A 13,192-nucleotide genomic window follows, 5' to 3' on the forward strand; every position below is an offset into this window, starting at 1 on the left:
ACCAGTTTGAGAACATGTACACATGCTCTGACTTACAGATGTCTCTTTCACAATGGAAGTCTGTGGGAAAAAGTCTTTTTAGGCCCAGTAGTATCACGTGATGTTGTAATTACACGGTTTGGCCATTATGTCAAATTAGCGTCAAAGCCTGGTGCTCTTCCTGGGGCTTGTTGTGGACTCCTGTTTTGTAGCCTTGAGTTTGGCATTTGGTTGCCATCTTGGAATTTTGGAGCCAGAGGTGATGAGAAGTGACCATATTTGGATGAGAGAGTGGAGCTGACCTTAACGCTAGCTGCTAGCTCCTAGCTTGGTTAGCAAGGTGCATTTACAGTCTATGGTTAACTGTGATAATGCTAATACTAATTTCCACTTGCAAAAAACAGGCTTAAAACCATTAAAACAAAATGTACTTACCGGAAAAACTGAACATCTGACTCCTTAGAGGGTCTTTTAAAACAACCGAACACTGAACAAGACTTTTTTAGGCGACTTAAATGTTACAATTAACTATCATGAACTGAAAACACAGTGAAATAGCGACGGCTATGGCTACGCCTATACTCTGTGAATCTTGGGTTACGCCATGGTTACGTTACCTAACCAACTTTGTTGCTGTGGTAGTGACTTGTCAGTGACAATGTAGCCATGCCCTAAAGCATATGCTTTATTGTCAAATTTAAATTACATGGGACTATAATAAATGAACATCATGCTGTATTGAGGAAGACTTGAAACTAGCGATTGAGACCATAAACTCATTTGGAAAGTGTTTACTGAGGTAATAAATCGAGTGAGGAGTAGGGTCATTATCTCATAGACTTCCATACAATCAAACTTCTTTTTGGAGCCACTGGAGTCGCCCCCTGCTGGTCATTAGAAAGAATGCAAGTTTAAGTCACTTCTGCATTGGCTTCACTTTTCAGACCCGGAGATACCCGTTTGTGCTGGACACACGATGTCTCCTACTTCACAAGTCCATTCTCAGTGTATGTAGATCGGAGGCTTCAAGTTTCCACGTCACACTTGTGTAAATTGAATACTGGACCAGGATTAGCTTCCAAACTATTTGTGATGTCACAAATCATGCTTATAGGCCCATCCCTTTAACTTAGATTTTCAGGGAGCACAGAGAAACTTTCCACTTTCAGCAGATGAATGTGAAAACAGCCTTCCAGTGTCAAACTCTGCACATACATCATTCTGCACAGTGAAGCTAAAACATCAAACTGAAGGAACAAGAAGAAAAACACATTTTTGAGTGAAGCAGGACTTTAAAGATATTGAACATCTGTTATTGTACCTCAACATAAGAGGTCAGATGACCTCACCATGCCTTTGGTATAGACTTCAAACTGTATGGTTGCACATACTGACTAAACAGCTCTAGGTTCACAAACAGGAACAGCATGTGCCATGCATTGTCTCTTGATTAGAGACGTATGCAGCATGTGAGTACACTTTGCAATCATTATCCATAGCATACTGCACATATGAAAAGTGGAATTCAGGCTAATTACTGAGTATACAATAAATGAATGCTTATTTTTCTCTGCCAGAAAAACAAACAAAAATAACTGAAAAATGAGGGTCAGTGTAACAAATATATATTTTATTGATTGACTTTTCTTGCTCACAGTGGTGTATTCTTTACTGAAGAGAAGGTAGTTGTATCATACTTTAAAACTCTATTACAATTAATAGAGACTACTACTACTACTACTACTACTGCTAATAATAATAATAATAATATAATATTCCATTACAATTAAAAATCCTACCTTCAATTCAGTTGTACTTAAGAAGTGCACAGAAGTATTTTAAACAAAAAAATACATTAAGTAACAAAAGTAAAAGTATTAACTATCCAAGTCCAGTTTCAGAATGTTGTATTATTGGGTTATTATTAGCTAAAGTATGAGCAGGATTTTAATGTTGTAGCTGGTCAATGTCGATCCAGTTTTGACTACTCTATAGACCACTGGGTAGTAATTAAATTCTAAAAATCATATTTTCTGAGTTGATCATATGTTTTGTGTATAAGATGTTTATCTATAAAGTAACTACAAATCTAAATTACAATATTTCCTTCTGAAATGTTGTGTGATAGAAGTAGCAAGAAGAAAAAAATAAAATACTGGGTCAATGGCAGGGACTCACTCCAGCATGAATAGGGTGGAGGGCAGGGTGACATCTTGTACAAGTTAATCATAGGGCATACAGTGCTGATGCACTCAGCTGCTCATCAGCATACACCCGACTGTGAGAGACAAAACAAAACGCCCAATAAGAAACTAACCAGACTATACATACATTCATATACACGCACACATACATATATACATAAAAAAGGCAATTACCCAAATACAACAGTTGAAACAACACAATAACACAAATTATAGATGTCTGCAGGCTGCAAAAGGTGCAGGCTGAAGCTACAGCTTATAATGCCTACTCCTTTCTACAACACATCCTATTTGACCTCAAAAGGTAACATCAAACAACAACAGTTTACTCAGAATTTGCGATTGAAATCTTGACTGCATATTTTTACATTAAGCATGAAAGTGGGATAGTGTATGTTACTGATTCTTTACATTGTTATATTTGCATAGCGGATGTGTAATTCCATGTGTTGAAGATAGGAGAACATACTGGCATTAGCAGGAAATGTCCAGACAGTGATGTGAGTCCACCATATTTACACTAGAGGGTGCTGCTGTACTAATATAGGCAGAATGTGTGGAGGGGAAGGTTTTGTGCAAGTGTGTGAGTTTGACAAATGTAATGCTTTTATTTCACTGCAGGAGGCTCAAATCAGTCCTTTGTTCAACCTCAGTTTAAAGCATAATGTAATATCTGTTTTTCTCTATCTCTCTGGTAGAATATTCTGTTGTCTTTACATTGAAACAAATTCAATGTTTTGGTCTTTCAGGCTGTGTATGAGATCAACATTGTTCAACATTTTAAAGACACTGGTCTAGTCCACATTAGCTGTTAATAATTTCTGTTTTCCCCAGAGAACAGTGAACTCTCTAACTCATATCAACTGCAAATGTCAATACAGGAATTATATTCACTTGTCAAATTACAAATGTCAAAGGTAGTAGCCCTCCCTTATTAAAATACATACTTAGATGTTCACTGTTCATGCTCAACTGCAAACACTCCACACAGAGCAGAAGCACAATGTTCTATGCGATGATCAAGTTCACTGAGTTCAGTGTTAGCAGCGTATCAGATATAGTCCCAATATTCCTTTGAATTGCATCTAAGTGTTTTAAAACATGCCAACAGATGTTTTGGATATTACTGTAACTGATTGGCTTGGCATCACCACTACCCACAGATGTCTGTCTGTCTGCCTATTTGCATGCATTGATACATCTCTACTAGTCTGTATTTGTCTGTGAAAACATTGCACATATTTGAATTAAGCATCCTGCGCTTGCCCCAAAGTAAAGCCCGATGAGAGATGAGTGGGAGTACTTTGTGTTGCCAGGCTTTTGTGGTTGTGATTACTACAGGCACACGCAGGAGTCGAAACAGATTGTCAACACTCTGAAAGTCACTTAATGTCAAAATCTGTTTTCTAATGTTTGGTGAAAAAGTTGCTTTATAGTTAGTGAAGAAATGTTGGCAATGTTTCCCAAAAAACTTTCCACATATTTCTCAATGTTGACAAGGATTGTGCTTGTGTTCAGTCATTGTTACTGTAGCTACAATAATCAAGGTCTGCATGAGCTACAACAGTGTGAGCAGCCAGGTGATACAAGAATGGACATGTTCCTTCATACAATCCGATGCAATAGTGCTTTATCTATCACTAGAAAAGTTTAATGACCGACATCATGGAGTGATCCGTGGATCCTGCCTTCTATTTGAATCTATAATAATAACCCCTATTCAAACTTGGCCAAATGTTCCCCCTTCCAAACAAATCCCCACCTGAGTATTGTATCTGTCAGTTTTGGCAAAGCAACAGAGAATCTAGTCATAGTGGTAGACTGAAAGATATGAAACAGTCATTTGGATTTATTTTGCAGCCCTGCACAGGTGAAGCAGAGTTTGCAAATGCTTTCTTTCTTTCTTTTTTTTTTAAGCCAAAAAAATGAAGCAATGTTTCTGCAGGTTTCCTCAAGCTTCTGCATTTTTAATCTTGCGGCTCTTTTAGATTATCTAAACGTTATTGGACCGAATGTGTCAAATTCTGATAATAAAACCAGTCAGAAAAATGTATCCACCGTTTAAAGCCTCTCCTTTTCCAGTGATTGTGTGTAGGGAAGATGTTTCTTGGGCCAGTGTGCATCATGTGACGAACCCCAAGAAGTTGTAATTACAAGTTCTGGCCACTATTTGGACTTGGCTCCACAGCCTGCAGCTCTTCCTGAGCACCTGGTTACTGCTCATTTTTGCATCTGTAGAATGCAGATCATCGCATTGTGGGATTGTTAGCAGAAAGTTTTTTTTTTGTTCAATTGTGACAATTGCTAAGGGCACTACATAAAGCATATGTTTCACCCTCAATAAAATGGTTCAAATAAAAACTAAATAGTGAATAGTGAGTGATATCAGACACACGGTAAACATTATACCAGATAAACATCAGCGTGTTAGCATTGTCATAGAGAGCATATTAGCATGCTGACATTAGCATTCATCTCAAAGCACCGTACTGTCTAATTACGGCGCAGCCTGAAAGAGGTGTTAGCGTGGCTGTATACTCTTCATCTTGTTAAGTACAAGAAAGTAAAAGACAAAATATGTTTGAAGTCAAATATGTATTTGATCTGTGATTTACAACCTGCATGACTCTTATCTAAATGTTTCTGACACAGTAACCAGACTCCTGTTATTTGCAGTTTTACCCTAGTGTGTGGCATAGCTGTCAGCTCCCCTTTAGATCAGACGGGTATGAAAGCTTGTCGGGACATACATACCTGTTTTTGTTGCTCTGAGTAATCTTTCAGAGTTACAAATGTGTGAATGGATGTGATCCCAGCCATAAACAGTCACTAATGTCAGTCATGTTCTCTTCGGTGCTGTAACTATATGTTTAAGGAACATGCATTATCTTGTAAAAACAGTGGTTAAGTCAAATATGACAGCAAAGATACCTGGAGGGGTTGGGAATATCAAAGAGCTAAGCGGTGGCATTGTAAAAAAGAAAGACTTGTTTTGTTTTTCCTCCTCTCTTCATTCTACACACCTTTTCTTGGAAACAACTTGCTCATTAAAATTCAAATGTGTGGTTTACATAAAAAAAAGCCATGGTCTGCTCTTTATTGATGCCCCTCATTGGTGTCTGCATCTGTTCAGAGCATCACTGTGCTCTTTTATATCTTTATTCATTTATTTCCATATACTCTTTGAATGAATGTCAACTAATTGCTGGGTAGTTTAGAGACAGTGTTGGGTCTGCTTTTGGAAAGCCTTTCAGCAAAGTTATGCACACTTTAAATGCAGTATGGTGAACATGTAGGCTCATTATTTCTGAATTCCTGCTGTGAAAGAAATCAGAAAAATGAGAAGTTAACTTTGAAACCAAAGGCTTTGAAAAAAATAGTCAAAACAGGGGCATGTGGATTAGTAGTCACCTTTTTCGGTGTTCCAAATACTAAGACGTCTTTCTTTCACCATAACTGACAATTCTACGGGTTCCCATTTTTATAGGGCGTATCATATTGAAATTCAGATTCATCCTGTGTCCTAGTTTTGCCACTTTTTGTATAATGCAACAAAACAAGTGTCTCTGCTATAAAACTTTCATTCACTCTTGTAAAATAGCCAAAACAGCAGCTTTTACTATAAGCTTTTACATCTGCTTCCTCATATTTCTCGCTGCAAAGTACTTTCAAACACAATATTAAAATGACAAAATAATTCCCATAAATCCTTGCTTCGCTTAATCAGCTCTCCACACGAAGGAAAGGGAGCTGAACCCGATTTAAGGAGGTCCATCTTTTCAGGGAAGCATTCTTGAGTGACAGCCCACCTTTCCTTGCTTTCAGTGATACAGTAGGCAATAAAAACACACACAGTCATCCCTGTTGCAGAGGTATATGATTCCAGTTGCAGCTTTTATGGCTGCAGACAGCCTCATGGTATTCCACTGATCCAGGACTACATAGGAATTATAATAAGATTAAGGAGGTGTGAGACTTTACTTTAGTGCTGAAAGGGACATGCACCAGGTTTCAATAAAAACTGAACTGATGCATTGTAACAGCCTTTCACATCCGGCTTTGAAAAGACCTCTGCCAGAGAAGAGAATTCTTCCTGTGTTAGCGTACAGAAGCTGACTTCTGGGTCTAGGATATAAAAGAAATGCACGCATACTGGTTAAACCTCGCCCATTTTGATATCTGAATGATATATCTGAATGACATGAATGAGTGAATGATGTTAAGTAATTCCATTCACAGATCTGATATCTAGTTGTAGACAAAAATGTCTTTCCTGTCAGAAAAGAATAAAGTATGCATTTCGCTGTGTGCTACAGAGGCACCACCCTTCATACTAATGTACTTCTCTCTTGCTTCTGGAAATGAACGTTTACAGTAAATCATGCCAAGAGAAAGAATAACAAATGACTGCTTTGGGTGTTTTCACAGGTGAATCATGGTACACTGCTCTTGCAAGGTGTGTCGCCTTAAGGTATCCAACTTTTTCAGCTTTCTGGATTATTTAAAGGTCGAGGCCTCTGGAGGCACAATTACAGAGAACATGAATAAAAGATTTTTAACTTTAAAGCAGTTTTAATTGATATTTTTATAACAATAATGGATCAAATGACTATGCTTGCTGAACTTTAGTGTGTTTTATACTGTTTTGTACTATTCTCACCTCTCTGTGTTGCTTTTAGCAGCAGCAGGCAGCTGTTTTAAGCAAAAAAGCTCTAAAAACCCACTGTATGCTCCTTGCCTAGCACCCAACAGCAGACACACACAGTTAGCAACTATAGCTATTTCACTCAGGACTAACACAGCTAGTAGGAGAGTGAATATCAGACTTACATTCACCAAGTGGCCAGAAACACGACTGTAAATTAATGCTAATGTTGCACCATGTCTGCCGGATGTGTAAATAGGCAATGGTTTGCTAACAAGTTCAACGTATGAGTTTTGTGTTGTGTTCAGTGCTTGTTAAAGAATCCCCCAAGTGGACAAAAAAATCAGTTTTTGCAGGTTTAAGTAAAAAACGCAGTTTACCTGCAAGAATATTAGCAACCGGATAGGGCTAGAATTTTAGAAATACTGAAGCCATAGGTCCAAGTTTACCCAGCAGAACCCCACCCACCTAAGACATTTTTGACTAGCTACCAACCAAACTTTCAAAATATATATTATTTCATTTCATTTATTCATTTAACTGTTCAACTATATTTTCTATAAAATGTATCTTACTACATGGTTTGGTGCAGTACATGTAATTCTGGTGGAGTATTTAATTCATTTAATTTAAAGCAAGACTATGTTTTATTCTTACTCTTATGTAACAGCACCACTCTGACCCCAAGTGACCATTAAAGGATAATAGTAAATGCAGTAGCACAAGTAAAGTAAGTCAGTGAACTCACTCAGTAATGTCAGTTATGCAGCAATATCTATCTAAACTTAGCTAACATTTGCAAACATTATAGCCACCACTAATCATACCAGACTAACCCCTGAGTGTATTGAATTAACCTAGGGTGCTTTTTATTGCTTAGAAAGTCAACTCTTTATTTATAAAAGGGAGATTGTTTTACTTATTTTTCAAGTTCCATAGTTTTTTTGCCTGTAAAATGTCTAATTCTGTCTAAAAAAATATAAGACTCAGCTTTAAAAACTCCACCATAAAATGTCTTCTTCATAAATCCCTTCACTTTCCAGAGTTATTACCAAGGACATGACCTTCATATCCTCAGTAGTAGCTCTGGCCCTACTACCGGGCAACACAATGACAAAGAATTGATAAAGCCCTGTTTTGATATCAACGAGCTGTCTCAGTGAAAAAGACTAATTGCTATTATTCCTTAAGGCTTTATTCTCTTCTGTCCCTGTTTTAAATGTCATGGCCAACAAAGTGAAAATGACATTCTATCTAAAAAAAGTGGAAAAAGCATTCATTGCTCTGTCATGAAGGGGGATTGCTGTAGTGTCTGTAGCAGCCTCCCCAGCCACCCCTCCCACACTCTCCCTAAAATGGAAGTGAGTGAGTTTGAAAAAGGGCTGGCCTTTCTTTCATTTACTGCGCCTTAGAATGGCTCAAATGTGAGTCTCATGAGAGCCAGTATACAGTCTAAACGTCTGGCAACAAGCTGCTGCTGGTGGTGTCACTACATGGTCTTGACCTACAGACTCCCAACACTAAGATCCAACTCTGGAAGAGGACTCTCAACTTGATGCTCAGGACATGGAACCAAACTAACTCTGAATGAAGAATCTCGCCTTTGCCCTGTTTGCACTTTTTTGACAATTTCTTCACTTGCAGGGGAGCTTTGCAGAGCTGAACACATTAGGAACCTAAGTCAGCAACATTGTGAGTTTTGCATGTTTGATGGCTGACTCTCAAACATGCCTACTTGTTAAAGCTTGTTGAGTGTGTGCAGGTTTCTTCGAAGGTATTAAAATGTGAGGATGTGTGTGGGTCTTTTTATCCATCTCTTTCCTCTGTCTCAGGGAAGTCATGGTCCCTTCACTGCACTGGCTCCTGCTACTGTGGGGACTTCAGGGTCTTTGGGCACAGGACTATGAAGACTCTGAAGAGGTGGTGACTACCAGGAAGAAGAACAAAGTATATCCATCCAACTCCATACCACAAAATGGCAAATGTAAGTCTAAAGTAGCAGTATTTTTTATGATATTATTGCCCATTTTCCATCATGGATGCACTACAGAGTCAGTTTTATGGGTTCTTTTCCACTGCTGTTCTTACTCAGGGATAGTGGTGTGGAATTTGTGCAGGTGGCACATGTTTCATTTCTTTCATCACTAGGAAAAAAAGGTGCTGCCACAGGCGAAAAAATGGAACATGATACTCAACAAGGACATTGCTGGAGGATGCAATCCACTTGGATTGATCATATCTCTCAGGCTTTCCACTGCCATCCATCTCTTGTGTGACCGTTCAGTGCTCTGTTACCCAAATGTTTTATTCGCTCAGAATCCTGTTTCCCCAGGCACATTCTCTCTGTGACATATTTCCGTGAAGATTAATGTGATTTATCCTCAGCCTATATTAGATCTGTGACCTCCTTCCATTGCTGAAGGTTGGTGCTGCAAGTTGAGTTACTTTTATTTCTTCTTCAAAATTATATGTCACATTCATGAACTTATCACACTTTTCTTGAAAAGGCATCACCCTATAGAGCCTAAGTGGTCAATAAATCACCTTTACCCCTTCTGAAGGCTCCACAGATACAATTTTCCTCCTGACTGCAATCCATTTAGCTGTGATCAGTCCAGTCTTTATATTTAGCTGGATATAAAAGTCATGAATGATACATCTTGATTGAGAGGCTCTTGACAACAGCCTGGCAAAAGCAAATACAGGAAAAATACATTATGTGCAGTTAACTTGGTGATGTGTACGAAGCCGATAACAGCTAATGTCTAATGATGAAATGCCAAATATCACAGCATGGAAAAGATGCTTGGTCCTCTTTGCTCTTACTGATTATGAACTGAGTTAAAGGAATAGTTTCACATCTTTACAGAAAATACTGTTATTCTCGCTCTTAACAGGACCTAGATTAGAAGATTGAGACCACTTACACCTGTATGCTGAATATGAAGCTACAGATAGCAGCCAGTTAACTTAGCTTAGCACAAAGACTGCAACCATAACAAACAATCACAACAAAATCCAACTACCAGCATCTCTAAAACTTGTTAATAAACACGTTATACGGAATCTCGTACAAAATCTCCGTACAAAATTGAGAGTGTAAAAACGACAACTGACAGTTTTATGGATGATTATGTGCCAGACTTTTTTTTTGCCAGGGGCAGTAAATTTCTGGAGTCTCCGTTGGTTGCCTAGCAACTGGTCTCGGCCAAAAAGTAACACAAAACCCCAGTGAAACTACAGCGTGTACAGATTAAACACATTGTTTCCCCATTTCCAGTCTTTATGCTAAGCACTTATTCTATGCTAAGCTAAGTTAACCAGCAGCTGACTCTAGCTACATATTTAGCATACAGATGAGAGCAGTATCATCAGTTCTCATCTTACTATTGGCAAGAAAGCAAATAAGCATGTTTTCCAAAATGGTGTACTATTCCATTAATGTTTACTATCTCATAGTGAATAAACTCTTCTTCCCACTCAGCGCTCATTGATGAAGACTGCAGCTTGGAGTTAGCCTTTCTGATCGACAGCTCAGAGAGTGCCAAAGACAACCATGCCCAGGAGAAGCGCTTTGCCTCAGACGTGATGGACCGGCTGCAGGGCCTCCGGCTGCAGAACAACCGGGGCCTCAGTTCCCGCGCAGCACTCCTTCAGTACAGCAGCCATGTCATCATAGAGCAGACCTTCAAAGAGTGGAGGGGCCCAGACAACTTCAAGGCCAGAATTGCTCCCATTACGTACATCGGCCACGGCACCTACACCACTTATGCCATCACTAACCTCACCCGCATCTACCTGGAAGAGTCTGATCCCAGCAGCATCAAGGTGGCCATTCTACTCTTTGACGGCATCTCGCACCCCAGAAATCCAGACATATTCTCAGCTGTGGCTGATGCCAAGAACCAGGGGGTCCGCTTCTTCACCATAGGCATCACACCTGAAGCCAATGAGCCTGCCAATATAGCTCAGCTACGGCTTATTGCTAACTCGCCAGCTTCACGCTATCTTCACAACCTGCAGGACAAAGGCATTGTGGATAAAGTCATCAGGGAGATTGTGAGTAAAACATAAAGTTTGTTTCAGATTGCATGCAGGATTTTACATTAAACGGTACTCACGGCCCATTCAGTGTATTCTACTGTAACATGTTGAAGTGTTAAGTCAGTGTTATTTGTATGGGCCAAAATCACAAATTTGCCTCAAAGGGCAACACAATCTGTATACCCTCTATTCTTACAGTCTTGATTTGGATAAGGAAAAACTCTCAGAAAAAGAGAGTGAGTAGACTTATTAGATTAACCTTTTTGAAGCAGTGATCTCTCACATTTACAGAAATAACAATTTATCTGGCAGGATGGTGGAAATCCCTCAAAGTCGGCTCTCTAAATACATTTTCATTAAAGAGAGATTAAAGAGATTTGACAGAAGTGAATATATATTTTTGGTCTTCATAACAAGCTCAGACTTGCATACAATCACTTCCTCTTATGTTCCTACATTTCTTTGGCACTTAAATTTTGTGAAATTACATGTATGTTTGATAAATGCTCTTTGCCAGAGGGCAGAAATTAACGACTGAATCAAGGCTTCAAAAATCCATTAGACAGACAGACTTATGTCAAAGGAATCAAATGTTAGTGTCTTTAATTTATCAATTTACCCAATAGGCACATCCTCGGTGCTATCTTTGACACCACCCATTGCTATGATTTCTTGGCTTATTGCATCCCTGATGTGAAACTGCTACCATAGTAACAGCTCTGCTGTCATCACCTAAGTCATCCCTGTAAAATAAAATTCACTATGACATCCTCTCTGAAATTAGAAATTTGCCTGAAAAATGTAAATGCGATGCATGTGTTGGGAGTTATCAAAGAAAATGTTTGTCTTTATTTTCAATGGTTTATCTGATCTTGTATGATTGGGGTTGCTTTTATAAACTGATAATTAGAACATGTGCTGCACAGCAACATCCTGTAGACACAACTAGACTGTAACATATGCTCCACATTAAAACTCTTTGTGGGTGCAGTAAGAACCCAGCAAGAACATGCATGCACGCTACATCATTCAGCAAGCTCCTCAAACACCACTTCAAACTATGGCTTACTGTTGACACAGGTGCAATACATCCAAATATGATAAGAGAGAACTTTATAGAAAACTTGAGGCACTGAGGCTCCTAGAGCATTTCTGCTGGCATGCAAGAACCCAGCAGCAGCAGCTACCATGAGACTTTCATCTCATTGCTCTATATAGGCAGCATCTGTATGTCATAAGCATGTGCCTCTGTCCCAGCTGAGAAACTGTCTTTTATCTTTAGTCTCAGAATTTGGCTGCATTGCTCTGTCCTCTAAGAACGGACAGACTGTCTGCACTGCCTTCAGACACCCCTCCCCACTACGGAAACATCCCCTGGATGCTTAGTGAGGTTATTTTACTGATCAATGCATGTGGTTTGTGTTTAGTCTCTGCGCGGAATTTTGAAAATTCCCCCTTATATAGAGAATGTGGTCAGCTTTGAAGAGTAAAGCGACCCGTGGGGTGAAAATCGGGGCTCTGGCAAGATGTGTCTGTAACAAGAAGAAGTGCAAGATGAGAGTCCACTCGCAGAATCAGGTGGAGGAGGTTTAAAGGCCATTTCAGAGACTGAACCCCAGCCAGCAGTGAACTAGTTTAATTGGGTGTTTGAGTAGCAGGTGTTCATGGTTCCAGTCTTCCCTCATATTTTGAATCAAACTCTGTTTGTTCATTTTGAAAGACTGTTTTTGTAGATCTATTAAATGTCTGCTGAAGTATATATTAAGATCAACCATATGGAGAAAATTTGACAACATCTTGACATTCTTGTGTTTCTTGCTTCACAGACAACACTGGCGGATGAAGGGGTAAGTCATGAGACTGCAGTCTCTCCTCACATTTGTTGATTTGTGTCCCTGAATGACGCATCTGACTCTTTGTTCCCTGTGTTTGAAGTGTCCCCTGGCCCTGAGCAAGTGTGCGTGTGACAAGGGTGAGAGGGGACCCATGGGCCCTCCTGTAAGTATTCTTCCCACCCAACATTGGCCCTCCTCTGGTTCATACAATAAGATCAAATTACTCTTTTTGAAAGCCACATGTATTCTTCTACTGCCCCTAGAAGACAATTTACTCCCGAACTGGTTCCTTTTGAAGCACTGCAGAGGACAACACAGCTGACAAAGGCACCCTTGATGCTAACAGGCTACATAATTACAGGGGTTTGGGGGGAGTTTAGTAAATCGTGTGGTTTTGAGAGGCTCTGTCTCCCTGCAGCAGTGAGAGTAAAGGGAATGCTTTACATTCCTCTAACAGTTTATTGAAAACAGGCCTAAACAGACTT

The 13,192-nt window shown here is 39.4% G+C and overlaps 1 protein-coding gene across 2 annotated transcripts in view; it reads left to right on the plus strand.

Moving 5' to 3' along the window:
* The window catches only part of LOC122976215 (collagen alpha-1(XXVIII) chain-like), a 47,365-nt gene that overhangs the window by 2,299 nt on the left and 31,874 nt on the right, over positions 1 to 13,192 (plus strand). Inside the window, exons 1-5 of one of the 2 annotated variants that reach the window (XM_044344553.1) lie at positions 8,231 to 8,520; positions 8,661 to 8,812; positions 10,313 to 10,887; positions 12,699 to 12,719; positions 12,808 to 12,870. In XM_044344553.1, the coding sequence (XP_044200488.1) occupies positions 8,668 to 8,812; positions 10,313 to 10,887; positions 12,699 to 12,719; positions 12,808 to 12,870 (804 nt within the window). In that variant the 5' untranslated portion in view covers positions 8,231 to 8,520; positions 8,661 to 8,667. Of the gene's footprint in view, positions 1 to 8,230; positions 8,521 to 8,660; positions 8,813 to 10,312; positions 10,888 to 12,698; positions 12,720 to 12,807; positions 12,871 to 13,192 lie in introns of those variants that run through there. The other variant, XM_044344554.1, reaches the window with a different exon arrangement.

The sequence above is a fragment of the Thunnus albacares genome, chromosome 24 (assembly GCF_914725855.1).
Source record: "Thunnus albacares chromosome 24, fThuAlb1.1, whole genome shotgun sequence".
Taxonomy (NCBI): Eukaryota; Metazoa; Chordata; class Actinopteri; order Scombriformes; family Scombridae; genus Thunnus; species Thunnus albacares.